This window comes from Rattus norvegicus, chromosome 6 (genome assembly GCF_036323735.1).
Source record: "Rattus norvegicus strain BN/NHsdMcwi chromosome 6, GRCr8, whole genome shotgun sequence".
NCBI classification, from domain to species: Eukaryota; Metazoa; Chordata; class Mammalia; order Rodentia; family Muridae; genus Rattus; species Rattus norvegicus.
In genome coordinates, this window is record NC_086024.1 from 78,949,439 (window position 1) to 78,976,776 (window position 27,338).

Consider the following 27,338-nt stretch of genomic DNA (forward strand, 5'->3'; position numbering starts at 1 on the left):
ACAGCAACACACGCCTATATCTCAACACCTGAGATGCAGAGGCAGGAAGATCTGTGTACGTTCAAGGCCAGTCTGGTCTATCATAGCAAGTTTCAGACCATTCAGCGCTATATATTAAGACCCTGTCTTGAAAAGAACAAAAGCAAAACTAATAAATAAAAAAATGATATATCCTATAGGCATATATAATAGCCATAGTTCTAGAGATTAAAAAAATCTGTGTAAACTTCACAAATTAAAAATTTCACTTTATAAATATGCTATCAAATTAATTTTATATTGTCAAATGCATAAACATAATTTTGTTGCTAAAAATTTCATTATACCTCAAAAATACACAAGACCAGCCAGATAGATTTTTAAGTTAATTAAGTTCTTCAAAAGGTTGGCAGATTAACTATGTTTCACTATATGTCTAAATACTTTAATATATTTCTTTATCTTCCCAGAATTATTTTTTGAAAAAGTTAAAAGGTATGACTCATAGTACTTACCTCAAAAATAAAAAGTATAGCATCTAATTCCTCTCTTTGAGACTTGTGACCTGAAACATTTTGAACAGAAAAATACTTTAAATATTCTTACTGTTAACAACTACTTAATGAGCTTAAATATTTCTACCGCTGGGCTTTTCTTTAGTTATTCTCTAGCAAAATGGTAAAGAATGGTCTATTTATTATATACACAATATTATAATCCCACTCTCTACTCTTTAGCATAATTTTTCTAACTTTAGGTTCCAGGTCTGGAGTTGGAGCGGCTTAATGATGAAATGCACACTCAGCATGTACACGGCCTTGGATCCAATCCCCAGGATAAAAAGGAAACTTCGCTTATACTTATACCGAATAACAAGTCATCACGTATTGTAAGTTTTAATTATAAAAAACACTATTTCTATTGATATTAAAACATTCCTAAGAAAGAACAATGAAGATAGATTGAGGAAACCTGATCAGAAAAAGCAAATATTCTAAGTCTTTACAAAATAGCCCTATGAGTCTGTTAGTTTCCTTTCAAATACATCTGAAAGGTATCAAAATAAAACAATACTAAAATTTTAAAGCCCAGATCCTCATTTTAAGTTAATGCTTATGACTACTAGAAACATAAACCCAGAATACACGTTAGTATCTTACCTTTCTGTTTAAGACTGGCTTCAATAGTCACAAAATTTTCAAAAAACACATAGTATATATGTGAAAAATGCTGGTCAAAGAACTGTTTAAGGTCAATAGAGTCTGCATTCTCTGAAAAAAAACAACAGCAAACAGTTTTTAGTAATTAGTCTATCAAGGTCTATATCTGTTTCTTTGTTTTTACAATTACAACCTACTTCAGTTTTAGTTTTTAATAGAATTGGTCAAGTTACCATCGTGTTTGTTTGTTTGTTTGTTTTAAGCAATGTCAAAACTGCGTGCAATGATACACAGTTGCAAGCTTAAGTACTCCAAAGGCTGAAGGAGAAGGATCAGGAGATCAAGGCTAGGATAAGAGATCCTGTTGCGTAAGACAGAGACAGAGACAGAGACAGACTGACTGACTAACTGACCGACTACTCAAAATCAGTGTCTCAAAGATCTAATTTTCAGGGCTGGAGAGATGGTTTGGCAATTAAGAGCACTAGTTGCTCCTCTTGAAGTCCTAAGTTCAATTCCCAGTATCTACAGCTCACAACCACCTGCAATGCCCTTTTCTAGTGTGCAGATATCATGCAAAAAGCCACCCATAGAAATAAAATATTTACATACATAAATCTTTTTTTAAAAGATCTATTTTCAATTCGTGGCTTCAGCTTTTCTATTATCTCCCCTAACAGTTTTAAGAACTATTTATAAGAATAATACTGGTAATTCAATAAATAATAAATAAATAGATAACAATAGGCTTTATAAATGAGCATTTGAGGATTATAAATTCTTGAGACTGTTCTCAAGAAGTTCTCAGTATAGCATGCAAACAAAACATAAAATTATTTGCACAATAGAAAGTTTGATTGTGGAAGTGAAATGACATGCACCATATACGGGAAATCAGAACACAGAATTCCTTTCAAAATTTAATGAAAGTCATCTACTATTCAACTCTGAACAGCTATACTGTATAGTCATAATAAAAACTGCCTATTACCTGAGTGCAACAGAAGAGTAATAGTCACAGAATACAAATATACTTTATAGAATATCAAATAAAATTTTAAACTACTGTGATAGATAAAAAAATTCTCCTTTTGAACACATTGAAAAACTTTAAAATGAGAAGGAAATAGGTTACAGTTCCATCTAAATTTTCTGAAATGCTTAAAATTACAAGTAATGTCCCAAGAGAAACAAGAAAATGAAAATAACAAAACAAAACAAAAGCAAACATGACTCAACCCAAGACTTCCCAAGATATTAGGAGCCAAGATATTGTCCCTCAGTTTCCTTCCCATATGGCTGTTAACAAAGCCGGGAAGCTGCACACTTGACTAATGCTAATAAACAAGCACTGGACGCCAGGCACAGTGACACATTCCTGACATTTTGGTGGAGCTTAGGATGGAAGATTACAAATTTGAGCTTTTGGGGCTTCTCCTTGACTAAGCAGGGAAAGCAGGCCTATGAAAAGTAAACTAATTTGTTCTTTACTTTAAGATGTATTTGTACCGTAATGAATATGCCTATGAATATCTGTGTGTGGGTATGTGCATGTATTTGTACCTTAATGAATATGCCTTATGAATATCTGTGTGTGGGTATGTGCATGTGAGCATTGTTGTCTATGGAGGCCATAAGAGGGCATTGGATTCTTTGGTACTGAAGTGACAGGTGATTGTGAGTTACCTGATGTGGGTACTAAGAACCGAACTCTGGTCCTCTGCAAGAGTACTACTTTCTCATAACCACTGAACTATCTCTCCAGCCTCTCTCTATTATTTTAAAACACAATAACAAACAAAAATTCTCATGTTTTTTTTTTTTAAGATTTATTTATTTATTATATATAAGTACACTGTAGCTGTCTTCAGATACACCAGAAGAGGGCATCAGATCTCTTTACAGATGGTTGTGAGCCACCATGTGGTTGCTGGGAATTGAACTCATGACCTCTGGAAGAGCAGTCGGGTGCTCTTAACCGCTGAGCCATCTCTCCAGCCCCCAAAAATTCTCATGTTTGATAGTAAATTCATGCAGTTTACATGGCAGAGTAAAACACAAGGACAAAGAAGGTAAAATATAAGAGCCCTTCACTTATTTGGATCCCAAAGATAGTTCAGCATTAAGGGCACATGGTGCAGCTGCAGAGGACCCAAGTTACTAGCACCCACATGATGGCTTACAAACATCTGTAACTCCAGCTCCAGAAGAGCCAATACCCTCTTCTAATGCTAGCCTCCACAAGCATTAGGCATATACAGCATACACAGACAGATGAGCAGGCAATCATCCATATATGTAAAATATGTAAATCTAAAAAAAAAATCAGGGGCTGGACAGATGGCTCAGTGGTTAAGAGCACTGACTGCTCTTCCAGAGGTCCTGAGTTCAAATCTCAGCAACCACATGGTGGCTCACAACCATCTGAAATGGGATCTGATGCCCTCTTCTGGTGTGTCTGAAAATAGCTACAATGTACTTATATATAATAAATAAATCTTTAAAAAATTAGTATGAAACTCTTTGGAATAATTCAAGAGAAGAGACACAGAAGAGAAGTACAGTTAGAGAGGCTACAAAAAACATTCAACTTTGAGCCAAAAAAAATCAAGTTTTGCCCTTTCCAGATGCCCCACTAACTTTCCTGCTCCTCATTTAAAGGCTTACTGCCTTTGCACACTGAGTATTGATCATGCCTCAGTGGCCAGTGCCTAACTTTGTGCAACAAACCTTTACCATTTTCATCTAGCAGTGTTTTCACCACCCCCACAGACACACCCACACACCCACCAAAAAAAGGGGGGAGGATCAAAATATTATCTATATTCACAAACACTTCTGTTTGGAAGCGTCTGTGAGCTAGTTATTTTCCTAAAGAAACTAAATATACATTTCACAGAAATCCAGGTTAAGGTTTCTGAATTTTAAAAATGATTGGGGAGCCACTGCAGTACATTGACCTCCATAGAAACAGTGCCGGGGCAAGCGAGAGCCGGACAGGCATTGCGCAACTCTGTGCCTCGCTGAGGAAAATCAACTAAACATGGGCAAAGGAGATCCTAAGAAGCCGAGAGGCAAAATGTCCTCATATGCATTCTTTGTGCAAACCTGCTGGGAGGAGCACAAGAAGAAGCACCCAGATGCTTCTGTCAACTTCTCAGAGTTCTCCAAGAAGTGCTCAGAGAGGTGGAGACCATGTCTGCTAAAGAAAAGGGGAAATTTGAGGATATCCCCTCCAAAGGGGAGACCAAAAAGAAGTTCAAGGACCCCAATGCCCCCAAGAGGCCTCCTTTGGCCTCTTCTCGTTCTGTTCTGAGTACCGCCCAAAAGTCAAAGGCGAGCATCCTGGCTTATCTATTGCTGATGTTGCAAAGAAACTAGGAGAGATGTGGAACAACACTGCCATGATGATAAGCAGCCCTCTGAGAAGAAGGCCGCCAAGCTGAAGGAGAAGTATGAGAAGGATATCACTGCCTACAGAGCTAAAGGAAAACCTGATACAGCGAAAAAGGGGGTGGTCAAGGTTGAAAAGAGCAAGAAAAAGAAAGGAAGAGGAAAACGACAAGAATGATGAAGAGGATGATGAAGAAGAGGAAGAAGAGGATGAGGAAGAAGAGGATGATGAATAAGTTGGTTCTAGCACAGTTTTTTTTTCTTGTCTATAAAGCATTTGACACCCCTGTACACAACTCACTCCTTTAAAAGAAAAAAATTGAAATGTAAGGTTGTGTAAGATTTGTTTTTAAACTTCACAGTGTCTTTTTTTTTTTTTTTTGTATAGTTAACACACTACCGAATGTGTCTTTAGCTAGCCCTGTCCTGGTGGTATTTTCAATAGCCACTAGCCTTGTCTGGTATAGTCTGGGGGTTGTAAATTGGCATGGAAATTAAAGCAGGTTTTTGTTGGTGCACAGCACAAATTAGTTATATATGGGGACAGTAGTTTGGTTTTTGTTTCTTTTTGTTGTTATTGTTTTTGTTTTTCTTTTGTTTTTCTTTTTTTTTTCCATCTTCAGTTGTCTCTGATGCAGCTTATATGAAGGTAATTGTTGTTCTGTTAACTGAATACCACTCTGTAATTGCAAAAAGATGGCGGCTGTTTTGTTGACATTCAAATGCTTCTAAGTAAATACAATTTTTTTATTAAAAAAATGATTTGGGCTTTGTAAACCTTTGGGAATATTAAAGTAGACTAGACTTTAGTTTCCATCAGTTAAATTTCTCAGATGTTTCTTTGGGGTATTAAGAAAAATGGGTAACTTTTAAGAACCTGATTTTAGTACATTTACTCTCTTTGGTACATTTTTTTGAACTATTTAAACACTATAGCATGTTTGTAAACAAAAATTTTGTCAGACAAAAGTCAGCTTTCCTTTTAAATGTGGGACATTAAATGTGTCCCTGAAAAATTACTACACTAACATGGTTGAGAAACCAAAAATTCAACAAATTTTGTAATGCATCTACTAAGCAGTAACTGTCATTGCAAATGATTCCACAATTAGTGGTGTATTTTATTAACCTGTAGGATGTACTATACATAATCTGTTTCTAACAGTAAAGTTTACCAAACTGCAAACCATTCCCTTACGGCCACCAGCAGTAATGAGGATGGACCCAACAACACATGACTTATTCACGAGCTTATTCACGAAGCACTTTCACAGCAACATTGAGGTAGATGCCAGATAAAGGGTTAGAGATGGCTCAATGGTTAAGAGCACATGCTTCTTTTTCAAAGGATCAGACTCCTGGGGTGGCTAATCTTGGTTGTTAATTATATCTGGAATCAACTAAAACTCAAGCGCTGGGCCCAAATATGAGGGATTTTCTTGACTGCATCATTTAGAGTTGGGAAGACACACCCTAACTCTAGGCCACACCTTCAGGTGGCTGTCCATATAAAAGGACATGGAAGAGGGAAGCTTTTGATTTTCGCCTGCTTGCCCTCACTCATCTGTCCTGCCGCTGAGGCATTCCTTCACTAGTATTAGAACCTACGTCTTTAGGATTCCAACACAGACTGAAGTCTAGCAGCTCTCTAGGAATCCTCTGGGAGTCTAGCCCCGACTGGGACTGCTGAGACATCCAGCTTGGTAAACTGAACAATTACCCAATCCTTGGGCCTTTATGTTGGTAGACATTCACTGCTGGACTACGCAGACCACAGCCTATAAGCCACTCTAATAAATTCCATTCATTCCATCAGGTCTGTTTCTCTGGAGAACCCTAATACAGTTGTGAACACTCATGTAAGGTAGCTAATAACCACCTGTAACTCATGCACTAGGATCCAACACACTCTTTTCGCCTCTGAAGGTACCCACAAATGTGTACACACATGTACATACATGCTAGTAATAAAAAGAAAATTTAAAATGCTTAATAAAATTTATACAAGTTACATAAGTTCAAAAATGAAAGTGGAGAAGAAAAGAGGAAAAGAAGGCAGATTGGATAAGTAAAGACACAGACAAAAGAGTAATCATAAAGGTAACAGATGTATAACTTCTAACAGTGGTGGGCAGACACTGAAAAAGATTTGAACTTAACAGCAATGAGTAAAGCACCAGATGAATAGATAGCATAGTAAATAACCGAACATGAAAAGAACACATAAAGGGAAAAGCTACTATGCTACCTCTCCAGTTAAGACAGTCAATTAGACAAAACCAGCTTCTTCAAGTTGCCCTTCAACCTCCAAAGTGCACCATGGAATGGATAGACATGGACATACACATGCACCCGTTTTTGTTTTTTTAAAGAAAATAAAGCCAAGCATAATGGCACATGCCTTTGTTCCCAGCATTTGGTGTGAGTTCAAGGCTAGTCAAGTTTTCATGCCAAGTTCTAGGCCAGCCAGGGCTATACAGTGAGACTTTACCACAAATACCCAGCTGCGCACATGCAACTCAGTTTGGTAGAGTGCTTGTCTAGCACAACAAAACTGGAGGATAAGGAGCTTTACTACACACAGAGTTTAAGGCCCGTGTGTCATGCATTAGTCCTATCTAAAAAAAAAAAAATCAATCTACAAAGTATTTCATAAAACATATACACAATCTAAAACTATTAAATTGATTACATACACGAGATTTTATATATATACACACATATATATCCTCTGTGTGTGTGTATATATATATATGTGTGTGTATGTGTATATATATGTGTGTGTATATATATATATATATGTGTGTGTATATCTATATCTATATATATCTCCATCCTAACCCAAACATTCATGCTGACTCATCGATTAAGGGCAACAACAAGAATTACAATTGAAGAAAGCTGATAAGAAGTCAGGTAGAGAAGAACAATCATTAGATACTGCCTTATGGGCTTATTTAGTGACTTACTGCAAGCACAGTTTGCACTGCGGATTTACTAAGCACGACTTCACTTGCTACCCAGAACAGAATGACCTGGAGAAATAGCAAAACAATGGGCTGTTGCCTGTAACAACTTACTGAGTGCCAGGTACACTTCTGGTCAAGTCTTGCTTGCCTGCCCACCCCACGTTGTGTTTTTAGAATATAAAGTGAGAATACAAAGTAGACCCAGCCAGCAGCTTTCCAGGAGCTATCCTGGCTTCTGGTGACATCTCTCTTCCACTCTCGTTGATGCTGGGTTCTCAGTTCAGAAAAAATTCTCACAACAAATATATTTGATAAAAGTCTGTTGTTGTTGCTGTTGTTGTTTGTTACCAGGGAGCTTTCAGTTTTTATTTCAAAATAAAAAATCCAAAACGAAAGAATTCTACGGAGGAAAAACTTTACACTAGTGTGGTGGGTTTCAGCTCTTGTGTCTAAAAGCTAAGGTTCCAGCCCAATTTGAAACCCAACAGGGGACAGACTGGCAAATGTGCAGCAGACTGGGACAACAGAAACAGTCCTTCTACACTTCAACTCAAAACCCAACCATTAGGCAATAGTCATGCAAAAGATACTCTAAAGTTCTAAGTAAGGACGGAAGTTAGATAAAGTACCAAAAAAGACACTAAAGGCACCTACTGCTCTCGCAGAGGACCAGGTTTGGTTCCTTAGCACCCCAACTGTTCTTAGCTACAGACAGGATTAGTAATCCAAAACCTAAAGTAAAGACTCGGCGGGGGTGATAGGACTGTCCATTGCAGAGGCCCTCCCAGCAGCAGAGAAAAATTTCATGAGTCCGGACAAGAGTCAACAATCAGGCCAGTCAGTTTTCCATATTCTCTATCTCAGCTCTCTCTGCTTCTAGATTTATCCCCTCCACTTAGTTCTCAATGATGATGATAAAGATTATGGTGATAAATAAGAAAACTCTAAAACATTAAAAAAATAAACGAAGACCAAAAGATGTTAAGAATTCATATTGTGAAGACAGTAAAAGTCTCTAGATATATCTAGAATCAATACAACACCCACCCAAATCCACATTACTCTTTTACTGAAATTGACAAGATGATTCATAATTTGTAGGAAGTCACAGAGATTCTAAAATACTTATAACAAATCTTAAGAACAAAGCAGAGGAACAGTAATTAAAACTGGTTTGAGTGAAGACATACAGAATAATGAACTAGAAACAAACCCTTCACTGGTCAATTACTTTTGAAAAGGGTAGGAAAATAACTCAACAATTTAATAACAATGGTGCTCAGACAACTGGATATACGTGTGTAACAAAATCAAGTATGACTCCTACCGTAAACCATATATAAAATAAAAACTCAAAAGGGGCAGAAGTAAAAGTAATTTTCAAGGAAAACAATCTTGGGCTAGAAATCATTTCTTAGATAAAAAGCACAAGTAATGAACGAGAATAGGAGAAAGAAGGTAACACAGAGGCCCAGCCTTTGCCTTGCATGGCCTGGGTCTAACTGCCAACACTACAGAAAGAAAAAGAAAAAGGAAACTGACTCAGGTATCTATTTCTTGTTTGTTTACTTGCTTCAAAGGACACCGTCAAAAAACAAAGAAGCTTCCTACAGAATGGAAAGAAAAAAAAAACACACTTGCAAACTTCATTTTTAAAAAAATTTAACGGGGCTGGGGATTTAGCTCAGTGGTAGAGCGCTTACCTAGGAAGCACAAGGCCCTGGGTTCGGTCCCCAGCTCCGAAAAAAAGAACCCCCCCCAAAAAAATTAACAATGTTAAAAACACAGATTAAAGCTCCGAAAAAAAGAACCCCCCCCAAAAAAATTAACAATGTTAAAAACACAGATTAAAAATGAATAGTATATTTGAATAAGACATTTATTCAAAAACATATACAAATAGCCAAAAAGTATATGAACATGAAAAAAATGCTTGTCACCATTAGTCACCAGGGGAAAACATCAAAACCAAAGGAAAGGGTTGGGAGTATGGCTCTATAGTACAGCACTTGTATAGCATGCATGAGGTTGTGGCTTCACTCTCCAGCACAAAGAGGAAGAGGCACCACTATGAAGCTATAATCAGACTGGACATGAAACAAGAGTTGGCAAAAATATGGGAAATTTAAATTGTGCATTGCTACTATGACTATAAAAGGTGTAGCTGTTTTAGAAAATGATTTGGAAAGATTTTTTAAAATGTTAAGAGAATTACCACATGACCTGAAAAGTTCATTACTAGGATACAAATATTCATCATCACTCATAATTGCCAAATATGGCAAACAATTTAAATATCCATAAATTGATGAACAGAGAGACAAAACATAGTTTATTCATACAAGTATCGCACACTCATGAAAAAGAATGAAGTCCTGTTTAGAACACTGTGCTAAGTAAAAGAAGCCAGACACAGAGGACAGCACATGTTCTATTGTTTGTATGATCCATCCAGAACCACAGAGATGGAAAATAATTAACAGCTGCCAGGAGAACCCAGTGTGGGAAGGACTGCTAATAGACACATGTTTCTTCTGCTTCTCTCTTTTTTTAGTGGTCTCTTCTAGCTCTAATATTTGATTCTTTAGCATCCCAATCTGTGAAACCTGTGACATCCTACCTGGCTAAACTTCCTAACCAACTGAAAACAACTAGTATAAAAAGAGGTAAATCTAATGAACTGAAAATGTAAAAATCTCCCTAAAATTAGAACTTTCAAGCTATAGTATCACCATATGACTGATGTTTGCTGCAAACAAATAGATGACTTTCACTTTTTTGAAGAGAAACTAACTCAGTATACTAGTTTTATATTATAAAATAATGCTGTTTTCAGAATAATCAAAATAAAGTAATATTAGTATTTTATAACCAGTTGTACACATTCACAATAGCTATCTCAGTTCATAAAATCATTCCTCTAGCAGTGAAGATATTCTTTTGGATACTGAAGAGATTAGGTATATGCCTTTTAGAAGTTTTAAAGTCCAAAACAGGAAACAATATATAGCCAACATATTTAGTAAATGCTGTTTTCACACAATGCAAATACTTCAAATCAAAGTGTTTATATATGTGAAATCATGTGTATATGTGTGTACATTTAAATATAAATAAGACTAGCATAAGTGAAAAGCACATGCTCTATATCCTAGTTGATGAGACTCCAATAATTGCACATGTGATGTTATGGCATGGTCAAAGTGAGACGATCCTCTCAACATATTCAAGTTGTTCATTTGCCTTGTTGCAGATCTGTTAAGTACATGTGCACCAGTTTACAGACTATATTTGGTGTTCCAGCAGCATTCACTAAAGAAGAAATGGTAGTTTCAGTGTGTAGCCTGAGTAGAGAATTTCTGACATAAATTCACCAATAACAATGGCACCAAACAAACAGCATCATCTCCTCTTGAATCCTCATGAAACGCTTTAACAAATGTCCACCAAGTATCTCTACACATCATCACCCACTACACCAATTCTTCTATTCACTCTGCAATTAAACTGAATATCTGAAGCTGAAGCCTGATGTTTTGTTTTAAAATCTTCAAGGAGAACTGGCCAGTTACTTTGCTGCATTCATCTCTGTGCTCTGCTATCCAAAATGCTGTCTTACCGTATACATACTGAATTCTAATGCCCCTGTCCCTAGGAAGGAAGTATTTTAGATAACCTTCTTCTCTCATCTGTACACAGCATGCTTCATGTCTGGCATATGCACATTACCATGCCACCACCTCTTCTAGAGCCTAGAACATGACTGCTTAGATCCATTGGTTTTAAATTTTCAAAGAAATAGATATAAACATAGATGGCTATGTTTCTTAAAACATGTTTGATGAGAAACTGCACATGTATTTTTTTTTAAAGCTTGCAGTAACAACCTAGTTGCTTCTGGAAAGCCCTAAGAAGAACACTTGACAGAAAGATGAGCAAGAACCTTGAGCCTGTTACTTTAAAAGAATTCAAACAAAAACAACAAATTCCAATCAAACAAACACACCACGTTAGCCGGGCTATTCTATCTTAGGTTTGGGCGGAGGGAAGATAACAGTTATATGTTTTCCTTATATTATCTGAAATAAAACACCAACAGTCAACTTTATTTCCTTTACTTTTCTAGCAGAAACTCATCATTTTCTTAGTTGCTAATTTTTACGAGACATGTAGGGCTCATTTATTCTTAACAAATTCTATTACTTGACTGAGTAGGATACAATATCAAGTCTTATGTTTGCTTGGCTAGAATCCAGGTCTTGAAAGTGCTAGGTAAGTGTTCTACCTTGAGGTACAAGTGATTTAATTTAATCTTATTTAGGAGTCCAATTAAACTCTGAAAAAATGCTTCAAATCCTCCTATAAGCTTTATGGTTCAAATATATTTTTGTGCAGTCTCTAACTGTGTTTGAGGTGTTGTTATAATAATTTCATGGACCAAAGAGTTAAAGAAGATTAAAAATATTAGGTAATAAACAACGAAAATCAGGGTTCAGTGTTGAGTTTTTCTATTTAGTCTTCACGTCTCCTCAGCAGATAACTATTATCTACCAATGAAACTACTGCAAGGATTAAGTAATATTTAAAATGCATGATCTAGAGCCCGTCAGATAGTAAGTAATCAAAAATAAATTATTACCAATATATGACAGCTGCTTTTCTATAAAAATATTCAGTCTAAAATTTTACCAAGAATATAGATGGAACTACCAGACAAATTCTTTACATGAAAAGCTTATTTATTTAGCAATTATTAATGATTGGACATGTAATTCAGGGCAAAACATATGTTAACATGCATGAAGTCTCAGCATGCTTCGCATCAAAAAATTTCCAACAAATCTTTAGAAATATAATATTCCAATGTAGGAACAGAGCTAAATTCTAAAATCAATCTGCAAATTTTACCATCTACTGAACTTGCTCAAACATTTCAAGGTGTTTTGTTTGTTTCTGTGGTATTGAGTTCTAAACTCAAGGCTTGGTACACTAGGTCAGGCTTCATGATATCCTGGCACTCTACATCTCAAGCCCAAAATTTTAAAAATACTTTCTTCTTCAACTTCATCTAAACAATCATTTCATCTACAACACCTTCTGTAGGAAGTGAACAGCCACCCTTCCGAGGTAGAATCTGCTACTGTAGAGCAGGCGTTCTCTTTTACTCCAGTAATAGTCTTCCCTCTGCCTCCCAAATGTCCTAATGCTACCATTCTTCTAAAGTGTAACTGTTTCCAGCTATGTTTTTAAAGGTGTGCAAAAATCTCTCCTGGAAAAAAAAATACTTTTAATTCTCAAACTTTAAAAAAAAAAAAACTTAAGTAAATGGAAAACTCCTAAGAACAGAGAGGACATACCACTAATGTATTTCCTCTAAATTAGGTGTGTATATTCAGTGCCATTTAAAACAAACAAACCAAGCTAAGTAACATCAAGCAGAGTGGCACACACTTGTAAGGCCAGCAGGAGGTGAAGCAAGAGGACTTCCCGTTTAAAATCAGCCAGAACTGTATAGTAAGATACATTGTTTCAAAAAGCAAAACATTCAATCAAGCTTTTCATGGAAGTTTGCCAGTCAATTCTCAAATACATACAGTAGAGATGGAAAGGCCAAAACTGCCAAGAAACTTCTCCTAGCTTTTTGTGACTATCTTCAAGAAATTACAGCCCCAAACATCAAAGGTTATTCTCTCAAACACTGAATGCCCAGAGTCTGAGATCAATGACCACTAGTAGTACCACTGTCTTCCTGCAGAAGCTGGCTCTTCCATCTTCTAAAGCATTTACCTTGTATCCATCGGCCGCTTAGCTACAATCTCCAAGACCAGTACTTTGGAATTTCCATTTGCTCTGTCATTGTATCAAGCCTTCTCTTTGGGTCAGTTAACTTCACTATACAGTTGGGATAAAGGTGAGGGACTGATGCACTTTAAGGCTTTTGGGCTCCTAAGATGAGTTATAAGGGCTAAATACTATAAATGAGGAAATAAACATCTTTCAACAGCAGAAATTATCTATTACCCATACCGTAATGCAATAAACATTTTCCAGTTAGTGTCCTGGGTGTGTGTGTTTGCCTGCTCAGTTTTTCAGTTAGTGTCCTGGGTATGTGCACCCATGTTTACCTGTCCTTCTGTTATACAGCACAGACCCTAAATTCAGAACCAAAATCTTTATGTGAATATTTAAAAGAACTCAACTTTTTTTCTGATCAGAATATTGACCTCCACGATTTTCTACCACTGCTAATTGAATATTCACAAATCAGTTTTGCTCTCCTCATATTAATGTATCTACTCAAGAACTAGACAATAAGCTCTCTGCTCCCAGACCCGGTGAGAGAGAGACCCAACCACCTGGTCAGGTGGGCACTCCTGAGGCTGCAGAGCGGAAGAGACCACCAACACTGCTCACCCCTGCCCACATCCCTGGCCCAAGAGGAAACTGTATAAGGCCTCTGGGCTCCCGTGGGGGAGGGCCCAGGAGCAGCAGGACCCCTGCCAGAGACACCGCCGGACCCTGAAGGAAACAGACCGGATAAACAGTTCTCTGCACCCAAATCCCGTGGGAGGGAGAGCTAAACCTTCAGAGAGGCAGACAAGCCTGGGAAACCAGAAGAGACTGCTCCCTGCACACACATCTCGGACGCCAGAGGAAAAAGCCAAAGACCATCTGGAACCCTGGTGCACTGAAGCTCCCGGAAGGGGCGGCACAGGTCTTCCTGGTTGCTGCCTCTGCAGAGAGCCCCTGGACAGCACCCCACGAGCAAACCTGAGCCTCGGGACTACAGGTAAGACCAAATTTTCTGCTGCAAGAAAGCTGCCTGGTGAACTCAAGACACAGGCCCACAGGAACAGCTGAAGACCTGTAGAGAGGAAAAACTACACGCCCGAAAGCAGAACACTCTGTCCCCATAACTGACTGAAAGAGAGGAAAACAGGTCTACAGGACTCCTGACACACAGGCTTATAGGACAGTCTAGCCACTGTCAGAAATAGCAGAACAAAGTAACACTAGAGATAATCTGATGGCGAGAGGCAAGCGCAGGAACCCAAGCAACAGAAACCAAGACTACATGCCATCATCGGAGCCCAATTCTCCCACCAAAACAAACATGGAATATCCAAACACACCAGAAAAGCAAGATCTAGTTTCAAAATCATATTTGATCATGATGCTGGAGGACTTCAAGAAAGACCTGAACACACTTAGGGAAGCACAGGAAAACATTAATAAACAAGTAAAAGCCTACAGAGAGGAATCGCAAAAATCCCTGAAAGAATTACAGGAAAACACAATCAAACAGTTGAAGGAATTAAAAATGGAAATAGAAGCAATCAAGAAAGAACACATGGAAACAACCCTGGATATAGAAAACCAAAAGAAGAGACAAGGAGCTGTAGATACAAGCTTCACCAACAGAATACAAGAGATGGAAGAGAGAATCTCAGGAGCAGAAGATTCCATAGAAATCATTGACTCAACTGTCAAAGATAATGTAAAGCGGAAAAAGCTACTGGTCCAAAACATACAGGAAATCCAGGACTCAATGAGAAGATCAAACCTAAGGATAATAGGTATAGAAGAGAGTGAAGACTCCCAGCTCAAAGGACCAGTAAATATCTTCAACAAAATCATAGAAGAAAACTTCCCTAACCTAAAAAAAGAGATACCCATAGACATACAAGAAGCCTACAGAACTCCAAATAGATTGGACCAGAAAAGAAACACCTCCCGTCACATAATTGTCAAAACACCAAACGCACAAAATAAAGAAAGAATATTAAAAGCAGTAAGGGAAAAAGGTCAAGTAACATATAAAGGGAGACCTATCAGAATCACACCAGACTTCTCGCCAGAAACTATGAAGGCCAGAAGATCCTGGACTGATTTTATACAGACCCTAAGAGAACACAAATGCCAGCCCAGATTACTGTATCCAGCAAAACTCTCAATTAACATAGATGGAGAAACCAAGATATTCCATGACAAAACCAAATTTACACAATATCTTTCTACAAATCCAGCACTACAAAGGATAATAAAGGGTAAAGCCCAACATAAGGAGGCAGGCTATACCCTAGAAGAAGCAAGAAACTAATCATCTTGGCAACAAAACAAAGAGAATGAAAGCACACAAACATAAACTCACATCCAAATATGAATATAACGGGAAGCAATAATCACTATTCCTTAATATCTCTCAATATCAATGGCCTCAACTCCCCAATAAAAAGACATAGATTAACAAACTGGATACGCAACGAGGACCCTGCATTCTGCTGCCTACAGGAAACACACCTCAGAGACAAAGACAGACACTACCTCAGAGTGAAAGGCTGGAAAACAACTTTCCAAGCAAATGGTCAGAAGAAGCAAGCTGGAGTAGCCATTCTAATATCAAATAAAATCAATTTCCAACTAAAAGTCATCAAAAAAGATAAGGAAGGACACTTCATATTCATCAAAGGAAAAATCAACCAAGATGAACTCTCAATCCTAAATATCTATGCCCCAAATACAAGGGCACCTACATACGTAAAAGAAACCTTACTAAAGCTCAAAACACACATTGCACCTCACACAATAATAGTGGGAGATTTCAACACCCCACTCTCATCAATGGACAGATCATGGAAACAGAAATTAAACAGTGATGTAGACAGACTAAGAGAAGTCATGAGCCAAATGGACTTAACGGATATTTATAGAACATTCTATCCTAAAGCAAAAAGATATACCTTCTTCTCAGCTCCTCATGGTACTTTCTCCAAAATTGACCATATAATTGGTCAAAAAACGGGCCTCAACAGGTACAGAAAGATAGAAATAATCCCATGCGTGCTATCGGACCACCACGGCCTAAAACTGGTCTTCAATAACAATAAGGGAAGAATGCCCACATATACGTGGAAATTGAACAATGCTCTACTCAATGATAACCTGGTCAAGGAAGAAATAAAGAAAGAAATTAAAAACTTTTTAGAATTTAATGAAAATGAAGATACAACATACTCAAACTTATGGGACACAATGAAAGCTGTGCTAAGAGGAAAACTCATAGCGCTGAGTGCCTGCAGAAAGAAACAGGAAAGAGCATATGTCAGCAGCTTGACAGCACACCTAAAAGCTCTAGAACAAAAAGAAGCAAATACACCCAGGAGGAGTAGAAGGCAGGAAATAATCAAACTCAGAGCTGAAATCAACCAAGTAGAAACAAAAAGGACCATAGAAAGAATCAACAGAACCAAAAGTTGGTTCTTTGAGAAAATCAACAAGATAGATAAACCCTTAGCCAGACTAACGAGAGGACACAGAGAGTGCGTCCAAATTAACAAAATCAGAAATGAAAAGGGAGACATAACTACAGATTCGGAGGAAATTCAAAAAATCATCAGATCTTACTATAAAAACCTATATTCAACAAAATTTGAAAATCTTCAGGAAATGGACAATTTCCTAGACAGATACCAGGTACCGAAGTTAAATCAGGAACAGATAAACCAGTTAAACAACCCCATAACTCCTAAGGAAATAGAAGCAGTCATTAAAGGTCTCCCAACCAAAAAGAGCCCAGGTCCAGACGGGTTTAGTGCAGAATTCTATCAAACCTTCATAGAAGACCTCATACCAATATTATCCAAACTATTCCACAAAATTGAAACAGATGGAGCCCTACCGAATTCCTTCTACGAAGCCACAATTACTCTTATACCTAAACCACACAAAGACACAACAAAGAAAGAGAACTTCAGACCAATTTCCCTTATGAATATCGACGCAAAAATACTCAATAAAATTCTGGCAAACCGAATTCAAGAGCACATCAAAACAATCATCCACCATGATCAAGTAGGCTTCATCCCAGGCATGCAGGGATGGTTTAATATACGGAAAACCATCAACGTGATCCATTATATAAACAAACTGAAAGAACAGAACCACATGATCATCTCATTAGATGCTGAGAAAGCATTTGACAAAATTCAACATCCCTTCATGATAAAAGTCCTGGAAAGAATAGGAATTCAAGGCCCATACCTAAACATAGTAAAAGCCATATACAGCAAACCAGTTGCTAACATTAAACTAAATGGAGAGAAACTTGAAGCAATCCCACTAAAATCAGGGACTAGACAAGGCTGCCCACTCTCTCCCTACTTATTCAATATAGTTCTTGAAGTTCTAGCCAGAGCACTCAGACAACAAAAGGAGATCAAGGGGATACAGATCGGAAAAGAAGAGGTCAAAATATCACTATTTGCAGATGATATGATAGTATATTTAAGTGATCCCAAAAGTTCCACCAGAGAACTACTAAAGCTGATAAACAACTTCAGCAAAGTGGCTGGGTATAAAATTAACTCAAATAAATCAGTTGCCTTCCTCTATACAAAAGAGAAACAAGCCGAGAAAGAAATTAGGGAAAGGACACCCTTCATAATAGACCCAAATAATATAAAGTACCTCGGTGTGACTTTAACCAAGCAAGTAAAAGATCTGTACAATAAGAACTTCAAGACACTGAGGAAAGAAATTGAAGAAGACCTCAGAAGATGGAAAGATCTCCCATGCTCATGGATTGGCAGGATTAATATGGTAAAAATGGCCATTTTACCAAAAGCAATCTACAGATTCAATGCAATCCCCATCAAAATACCAATCCAATTCTTCAAAGAGTTAGACAGAACAATTTGCAAATTCATCTGGAATAACAAAAAACCCAGGATAGCTAAAGCTATCCTCAACAATAAAAGGACTTCAGGGGGAATCACTATCCCTGAACTCAAGCAGTATTACAGAGCAATAGTGATAAAAACTGCATGGTATTGGTACAGAGACAGACAGATAGACCAATGGAATAGAATTGAAGACCCAGAAATGAACCCACACACCTATGGTCACTTGATTTTTGACAAAGGAGCCAAAACCATCCAATGGAAAAAAGATAGCATTTTCAGCAAATGGTGCTGGTTCAACTGGAGGGCAACATGTAGAAGAATGCAGATCGATCCATGCTTATCACCCTGTACAAAGCTTAAGTCCAAGTGGATCAAGGACCTCTACATAAAACCAGACACACTCAAACTAATAGAAGAAAAACTAGGGAAGCATCTGGAACACATGGGCACTGGAAAAAATTTCCTGAACAAAACACCAATGGCTTATGCTCTAAGATCAAGAATCGACAAATGGGATCTCATAAAACTGCAAAGCTTCTGTAAGGCAAAGGACACTGTGGTTAGGACAAAACGGCAACCAACAGATTGGGAAAAGATCTTTACCAATCCTACAACAGATAGAGGCCTTATTTCCAAAATATACAAAGAACTCAAGAAGTTAGACCGCAGGGAAACAAATAACCCTATTAAAAAATGGGGTTCAGAGCTAAACAAAGAATTCACAGCTGAGGAATGTCGAATGGCGGAGAAACACCTAAAGAAATGTTCAACATCTTTAGTCATAAGGGAAATGCAAATCAAAACAACCCTGAGATTTCACCTTACACCAGTGAGAATGGCTAAGATCAAAAACTCAGGTGACAGCAGATGCTGGCGAGGATGTGGAGAAAGAGGAACACTCCTCCATTGTTGGTGGGATTGCAGACTGGTAAAACCATTCTGGAAATCAGTGTGGAGGTTCCTCAGAAAATTGGACATTGAACTGCCTGATGATCCAGCTATACCTCTCTTGGGCATATACCCAAAAGATGCCTCAACATATAAAAGAGACACGTGCTCCACTATGTTCATCGCAGCCTTATTTATAATAGCCAGAAAATGGAAAGAACCCAGATGCCCTTCAACAGAGGAATGGATACAGAAAATGTGGTACATCTACACAATGGAATATTACTCAGCTATCAAAAACAACGAGTTTATGAAATTCGTAGGCAAATGGTTGGAACTGGAAAATATCATCCTGAGTGAGCTAACCCAATCACAGAAAGACATACATGGTATGCACTCATTGATAAGTGGCTATTAGCCCAAATGCTTGAATTACCCTAGATGCCTAGAACAAACGAAACTCAAGACGGATGATCAAAATGTGAATGCTTCACTCCTTCTTTAAAAGGGGAACAAGAATACCCTTGGCAGGGAAGAGAGAGGCAAAGATTAAAACAGAGACTGAAGGAACACCCATTCAGAGCCTGCCCCACATGTGGCCCATGCATATACAGCCATCCAATTAGACAAGATGGATGAAGCAAAGAAGTGTAGGCCGACAGGAGCCGAATGTAGATCGCTCCTGAGAGACACAGCCAGAATACAGCAAATACAGAGGCGAATGCCAGCAGCAAACCACTGAACTGAGAATAGGACCCCCGTTGAAGGAATCAGAGAAAGAACTGGAAGAGCTTGAAGGGGCTCGAGACCCCAAAAGTACAACAATGCCAAGCAACCAGAGCTTCCAGGGACTAAGCCACTACCTAAAGACTATACATGGACTGACCCTGGACTCTGACCCCATAGGTAGCAATGAATATCCTAGTAAGAGCACCAGTGGAAGGGGAAGCCCTGGGTCCTGCTAAGACTGAACCCCCAGTGAACTAGTCTATGGGGGGAGGGCGGCAATGGGGGGAGGGTTGGGAGGGGAACACCCATAAGGAAGGGGAGGGGGGAGGGGGATGTTTGCCCGGAAACCGGGAAAGGGAATAACACTCGAAATGTATATAAGAAATACTCAAGTTAATAAAAAATAAAAAATCAAAAAAAAAAAAAAGAACTAGACAATATTTACTGAGCGCTTATCATAGTGCAAGTCACCACACTGAATTTAGGGATATAAAAAGATACTTCTGTGCTCACGAAAAACTTGAGGCATTCCTTAGGCATGCAAAGAACACTGGCACCAAAGAACCAAATGACTAGAAGTGAATAAGCACAGTACATGGAAGTGTCATGTCAGCTCCTATACTGACTGACCCAGAAAGGTTTGATAGCAACTGTGTGTACATTTCCCCTGAAAGTTGCAAAAGTTGAAGCTTTCAGGTGGTGAGAGAGATAGGGAGTCAGACTAGTACAGCATGTATTAACAGGGTCAGCAGAGTAACTTCTGGTTGGATTCTACAGTGTGACAAACCATAGAGTTCTAACTAGGAGTAAAGGAGGAAGGCAATGTGGTAGAAAAGATCTTAGGACACTTGAAGGAGTTTAAGGTACATATGGTGAGTCTTTTGGGTATAGATAATGCTTTTGAAATTAGGAAACGGGTCAGAGTTAAAACCTGGAATTTGACTTTTTTTTCTTTTCTTTCTTTTCCTTTCAGAGTTGAGGCCTGAACTCAGGGCCTTGTGATTGCTAGGCAAGCACTCTACCACTAAGCTGGGATTACTGACAGTATATATTGGCATTTGAAGCCAAGGGCAATTTATTCAAGGAAAAAAGAAAAATATATATATATATATGAGAAAAGAGACTTGCAAACAGAACACTGAAAAACACTAACACTGAGGGGAGGATTTGGCTACAGAAGCAAAGTCTGCAAAAGTGTAATCAACGAAATGGAATGGACTGGTCCTGGTTGTGTCTCCCTAGTACACAGGAGGCAGATGTATGGGATCCTGTGAGTTTGAGGCCACCCTGGTGAGTGAGTTCCAGGGCAAATAAAGGCAACAGAGAAACACTGTCTCAAACACACATGCACACTTGCAGATGCACATGCACATGCACACACATAAGCAACCAACCAGAAAGTGGCCAATCAGAGCACTGAGAAGTCTGAAGGACAATGTAAACAAGCAGCATGTATCCAAACCATGGGGCATTTTCAGATGAATGTGTAAGGGTATCAGAAGTATAAAAGGAGTTATACATGGAAAGTGTCATCCACTAAAACAGGATACAAAGAAATCTGTTGTCAGGAGAGAACTGGGACTCAGACTAGTCAAATGAGTTTCAACAGAATGAAGTGCCACCATATTCCTTTGATTTTTAAGATGCAACTACGGCACTCAGTTGGAATGTTAAGATCAGATAATCTGATTGTTTAAGCACAAGTTAAAAAACTTGAAAATCTTCCTGACAATGGGAATCCATGAAAGATCTGAAAACAGTTGTGACATGCTCAGTAATGTGCTATAGAAAGCACCCTGTGAAAATTCAGAAAGGGAGTAAACTCATACAAATTATTAAGCAACAATGAATAAACACTTTAACAAAAAATGATAGTAAGAACAGACAAGAATGTACAGGACAGGGCTGGGGAGATAGCTTAGTTGATAAAGTGCTTGTCAGACAGTATGAGGATCTGAGTGTGGATCCCCAAAACCCATGGAGAGGTTGTATAGGCATCTATAAGCCCAAAGCTGAAAAGTCAGACAGAAGGATCCCTAGGGCTTTCTTTTCAGTCAGCCAGTCCAGCTGATTGGTGAGCTCTAAGCCAAAGGAGAGCCCCTGACTCAAAAATAAATAAATAAATAAATAAATAAATAAATAAATAAATAAATAAATAAATAAAAGAGGAGCATTTGAGATATCTCTCATTGACTTCTGACATCCATACGCACATATGTGCACCCTTGCCCTCATGCCCACAAACAAAAAGAGCGGTATTTAGCTGAAGAGACAATGTAAAGATGCCCCACGTAGACTGAGCATGGTAGAACATTCCTTTAATCCCAGAAGCAGAGGCAAAAGGATCTCTGTGCGTCTCAAACCACCATGGTCTACACAGCGAGTTCCAAGACAGCCAGGACTACATAGAGAGACTTTGTTTCAAGGGGGGGAAAGTCCCATACATTTCAACCAAGGTTTCAATATAAATTTATCTTTTTCTACTTATCATTAAAGATAGGATTCACGTCAATTGGAAGAAGGTAGTACCACTCATACACACGATACTAAGCTATTTTAGTATTTTCTCCAAGATCTACTTCTATACTATGAATACTTCAACAAAAGGTACTGTATAATAAATATATGAGTGCATCCACATGACACAGAAATTTCAAATTAAATAAGAAAAAAGTTTCAAAGCCAAGCATGATGCAATGCTGGGAGGACAAGGCAGGAACATTTAAACTTAAGTCAAGTGAGTGAAAGAAACAAAAGAAATGGAAAGAAAAAAACTTTTTAACCAAAAACAAAGAATTCTTTCTGTTCTAAAGACACCAAAAAACTGTAACATGACCTTCCTCTGTTCACCTGAGCTACCAGGAAATTTAAGAACCAAATTCAGTGACTTATAGCTGTAATCAGCTCATCTCTGACCTGATAATGTTTCCTTTCTTCATAGGTGAAGTTGTTGTTCTTTCTCTAACTATTCACTCTATACTGTACTCATTGCTTACTTGGCTACAAGCAATCCTTAATAAATGACATACTAGTGCAAAGATGGATTTCTGTATTTAAAACAGCCTGTTCTACTAAGTACATTTATCAGAGTTATGGTTGAATCTCTTATGTTTCAAAAGCTTTGCATCCAGGTAATGATGCTATCTGTGGGCAGTTCTTGCAACTCAGAAGGTAGGGCAGAACTGAAGAAAGTAAGTCACTGCAGACGGATATAAGTACCTCACAAGTACATTACCCCCAAGCTGCTTCCTGTCTGTGGTGTTGTAAACAGTTGCCCTCTGCCACAGGCTACCATTTGCATCTAAGATGCTCAATAAACATCAGGAAATATGAATATAATCTAATGGCACAACTAATGATGAAGGGGGGAAATTTTAAAGCAGCCATAGGAAAAGAAATGGTATATTGTACACAGGAGATGGTTAAGATGAAAAAAGATGTACCAGAAACATTGCAAGGAGACAATGAGATAAAATATTTAAAGAACAGAGGGAGAAGGGGAGAAGTCCATAGACCTAGAATTCTAAACATAGCAAAACTGTCTTCCAAAAAGTATTAAAAATAAAATAGGTTTTCACTAGCAGACAATTGCCATAGAGGAAATGTTAGTTTTTTAAGCACAAATAAAATTACACAGAATAGACACAGTTTCTATGTAAAATAGTATTAAGATTGGTACTAAATAGAGAAATTTATAAGACCTTTTTGTCATTTACAAATCTTACAAAGGCTAGGGTGTAGCTCAGTGGCAGAACATATGCCAAGCATTTGTGAAGCCCTGGACTCTATACTCAGCCCTGAAAAACTTTAAAAATCCTATGAAGATAACGGTTTGCTTAGATAAAATAATATAGTGTTATATTTACAGCATATAGGTAAAAGATGGTAACAAAAGCATAAGTGCTCAAAGTGGTGCAACAGAAGCATAGTCTTGCAAGGGTCTTAAATGCAAACTGGTGTAATATCACTTAGAGGTGTGGACCCTGACAGGTTTACAGATACATGCTATGAACTAATCAAAAGGGGGAGGAGGGAAAGGGGAAGATAGAACTAAACAGATAGGCCAAAAAGAAAATAAAAAGCAAGATAGCAGACTAACTTAATCACATCAATCATCACATTAAATGCAATAATCCCAAATATCTCCATTAAAAGGCAGATTAATAGGGTCATACTTTTAAAAGCCTTCTTACTAAGTATGATTATGTACTCCTGTCATCTTAGCATTCCGGAGGCTGAGGCAGGAAGAATATTTCAAGTTTAAGGCCAGCACACAGTGAATGCCCGGTCATCTTGGGTTACATAACAATACCCTGTCTCTAAAGCAAGCAAGCAAGCAAGCAGTCAGTAAAAGTGGGGCGGGTGCAGGTAGCTCAGTCAGTAGAGTGCTTGCCTACCTAGAGTGCTTGCCTACCTAGAATGCATAAAGCTTTGGTTTGATCGCCAGCACCACACAAAGCAGACATGGAACCACATGCCTATAATCCCAGAAGCCAGGAGATAGAAGCAAGAAGATCAGAAACTGAAGATCATTCTCAACTACACAGTAAGTCTGAGGCCAGGATGCAGGAGACAGTGTCCTGCCATGTCTTTGTACAGCATGGGTCCTGAAACTCTGAATAGGGGAGTGACGAGTGAATAAAGAAATGGCAGACACACATAGAAAAGCTGGGAAATAGGTATGGGCTCCCTAAGGAGATGACACACATCCTGAAAACTCAGTTATGTTTACTGTATACAGCTGAACAAAGAGGCAGGGTTTATGGTGTACAGCTGACAAGGAGACAGGCTTAGCTAGCCTCACAGAACAGTCTCTGTAGAGAAGCAGTCATCAAGCCATCCACACACAGGGGAGAAAGCTATGATGAGGATGTTTTTTGTACACACTATCAACATCCACACACAAACTACAGAAAGGTTTTGCCATCCCTCTAAGTGTCTTCCCTAGGAAGAGTTTGCAACCCCCACGGGTCTAAAGCATTGGGGTCCTTGACAAGGCTATGGCTATGTCAACAGCACACATTCACTCAGAACCTCATCTGGTCCCTATACTGGCTCAAAATAAATAAATAAATACAGGGGAAGCGGTGAGACAAGTAATAGGATGAGAACATTTTTACCATGCAACACTAATCAGATGAAAGCAAAAGAGGCTATATTAATGACGCAGTAGGAGCCAGGACATGGCACAGAAGGTAAAAGTGCTTGCTACCCACACCTGATAACCAGAGTTCCATCTCCAGAGCCCATGTAAAGGCACAAGGAGAGAACCAACTCCATAATCCAACCTCCACACAAACATTGTAAACACACACACACACACACACACACACACACACACACACACACACACACCCCATTCCCAATTTCAAAATAGTATTACAGATTCTAAGGGGGGAACCCACTACTAGTATACAGGGCCCAGAACTTAGTAGGCCCCTATATCTTAGCAGAACTGACTCCATGATGGAAATTCCATTAAGGTGATAAAACTCAGCATGTAGACAGCATCACCTGCCAAAAATAAAATAAAAACAAAGGCCTAACCCATCAAAGTCCATTGTCCCGGAAAAGTCTCTAACCTTGCTTTTTTTGGTATCTGTAGTTCTGCTTCTGGCTAACTTCTAATTAACTGAAGTATGTCAACCCAGAACATGGGTTTTGTTTTGTTTCCTTTCTTTTTTTGTGCTTAAAAACATGAGAAGGTTCCTGCTACGCCGGAATCCTTAACATCCAATATGGTCACTGGCCAATACAAAGTGTTTATTGTTTAAACTTGTGTCCAAGCAGTCTTCTCTAGTGAATATGCCACAACGCTAGTAATAAAGAGGCTGCTCCATAATGAAAAAGGGACACTTTATTAAGAAGAGGAGGAGATGGGGCAGGGGGGAGAAAAAGATAGCAAGCCAGGTGTGGTGGCACATACGTTCAATATCATCTACTTCTGAGGTTGAAGCAGTAAAAATACTTGTTCCCAGAAGTTCAAGGTCAATCAGGCCAATATAGCAACTCTCTCTAAAGGGAATAGAAAAAGACACAACAAAGTGATTCACAAACACAACTGCCATACAGGATCTTACCCACAAGACCAAGACATACCTCACAACCTAAACTTTGAAGAAAACTAAAGACGGGCTGGAGTTAAGTGTTCAACAGGACACTGGGCTGCTGAGATGGTTGAGTGGGTAAAGGCCACAGAGTCTAACAATCTGAACTCAATTCCTGGACCCATGTGGTCAAAAGAGAACACATTTTCAAAGGCTGTCCTCTCACCTCCATGCGACTGTTACAGCATGTGAACACATAGATATACAGACAATGCACACTACATATACAAAATGTCATATTATATATATATAATATAATAAAATACTTCTTATAAAAAACAGTAACAGGAAAAAATCAAGAAAACCCAAAAACTTGTAAATAACCCATGGATTAAAGAAGAAATCACAAGAAAAGCATAAGATGTTTTGGAACTATAACTGGGAATGTAGACACAACCACCGAAAAGGACAAGGAAAAAAAGAAAATCATAAAGGAAGAAAATCTAAAATGAGTGGCCTCAATTTAGGCTTAAAAAAAAAGCCGGAAAAGAATACATTATTATGGGTTGGGGATTTAGCTCAGTGGTAGAGCGCTTGCCTAGCAAGCTCAAGGCCCTGGGTTCAGTCCCTAGCTCCGAAAAAAAAGAAAAGAAAAAAAAATACATTATTATAAACTAATAAAAGTCACAAAGGATCAAAGAAAAGTCAATCAAATAACTAGATTATAGCAAAGTCAATACATTATTTTAAGACATCAGCATCATTCGGCCTCAAACCTGAATCAATGTCAGGAAAAGAGACCAGTCCCAGTCCCACAAATGAAAGGGTGAGGCAGAGGCAAAGGCTGCTTATCAAGTACCTGCCATCAAGCATGAGGACCTGGGATGGGTCCCGCAGAACCCATGTGCAAAGCTGGGGCACAGGCACAGGGGAAAGGGGGAGATAGTAACGAAGACAGAAGCATCCCTAGGTTTTGCTGGCCACCCAGCCTCAAAAACTACAGTAGGTGATGATTTAGGAAGAAACTTAAAGCAACCCCTGGCCTCCACAAACATGTACACACATAAGTTCACATGCAAACACATAAACATGCACACAGAGTGCATGTGAGAGTGATCACTGTGGAGTCTGCAGATAGTAAAAGATTAATAAAAGAATATAAGCAACTTCACACCTATAATTTAACAACTCAGATGAAATGAGAAAATTCCTTGAATACAAATTACAAACTGTCACCACAATTTGAAAAGGACAGCCTGTGATGAGCCCTAGGGCAGCCTGAGTTATCAACTCCAGGATAGCAAAAAGCCAGTCTCCAAACTGATTGCAGCTCATTGGGTAAAGACACCTGCCACCAAGCATGGGGATCATAATGGTGGCACCACACAAAGTGGTATGTGAGCAAAGTAAGTAGATAAAACTGTGTTTCTTTGGAGGAGGAGTAAATAGGGAGAGATGGGGTATGAATGGAGGAAGTAGGAGGTGGAAGGA

At 38.5% G+C, this 27,338-nt stretch overlaps 1 protein-coding gene and 1 pseudogene across 1 annotated transcript in view; one reads left to right on the forward strand and one right to left on the reverse strand.

The window, feature by feature from the left end:
- The window catches only part of Ralgapa1 (Ral GTPase activating protein catalytic subunit alpha 1), a 274,933-nt gene that overhangs the window by 236,885 nt on the left and 10,710 nt on the right, over positions 1-27,338 (reverse strand). Inside the window, exons 2-3 of the mRNA NM_020083.4 lie at positions 1,140-1,250; positions 495-544 (exon numbers count right to left, since the gene is read on the reverse strand). Coding sequence (NP_064468.4) covers positions 495-544; positions 1,140-1,250 — 161 coding nt within the window. The remainder of the gene's footprint in view (positions 1-494; positions 545-1,139; positions 1,251-27,338) is intronic.
- Positions 3,168-6,511, forward strand: LOC134479209 (high mobility group protein B1-like; annotated as a pseudogene).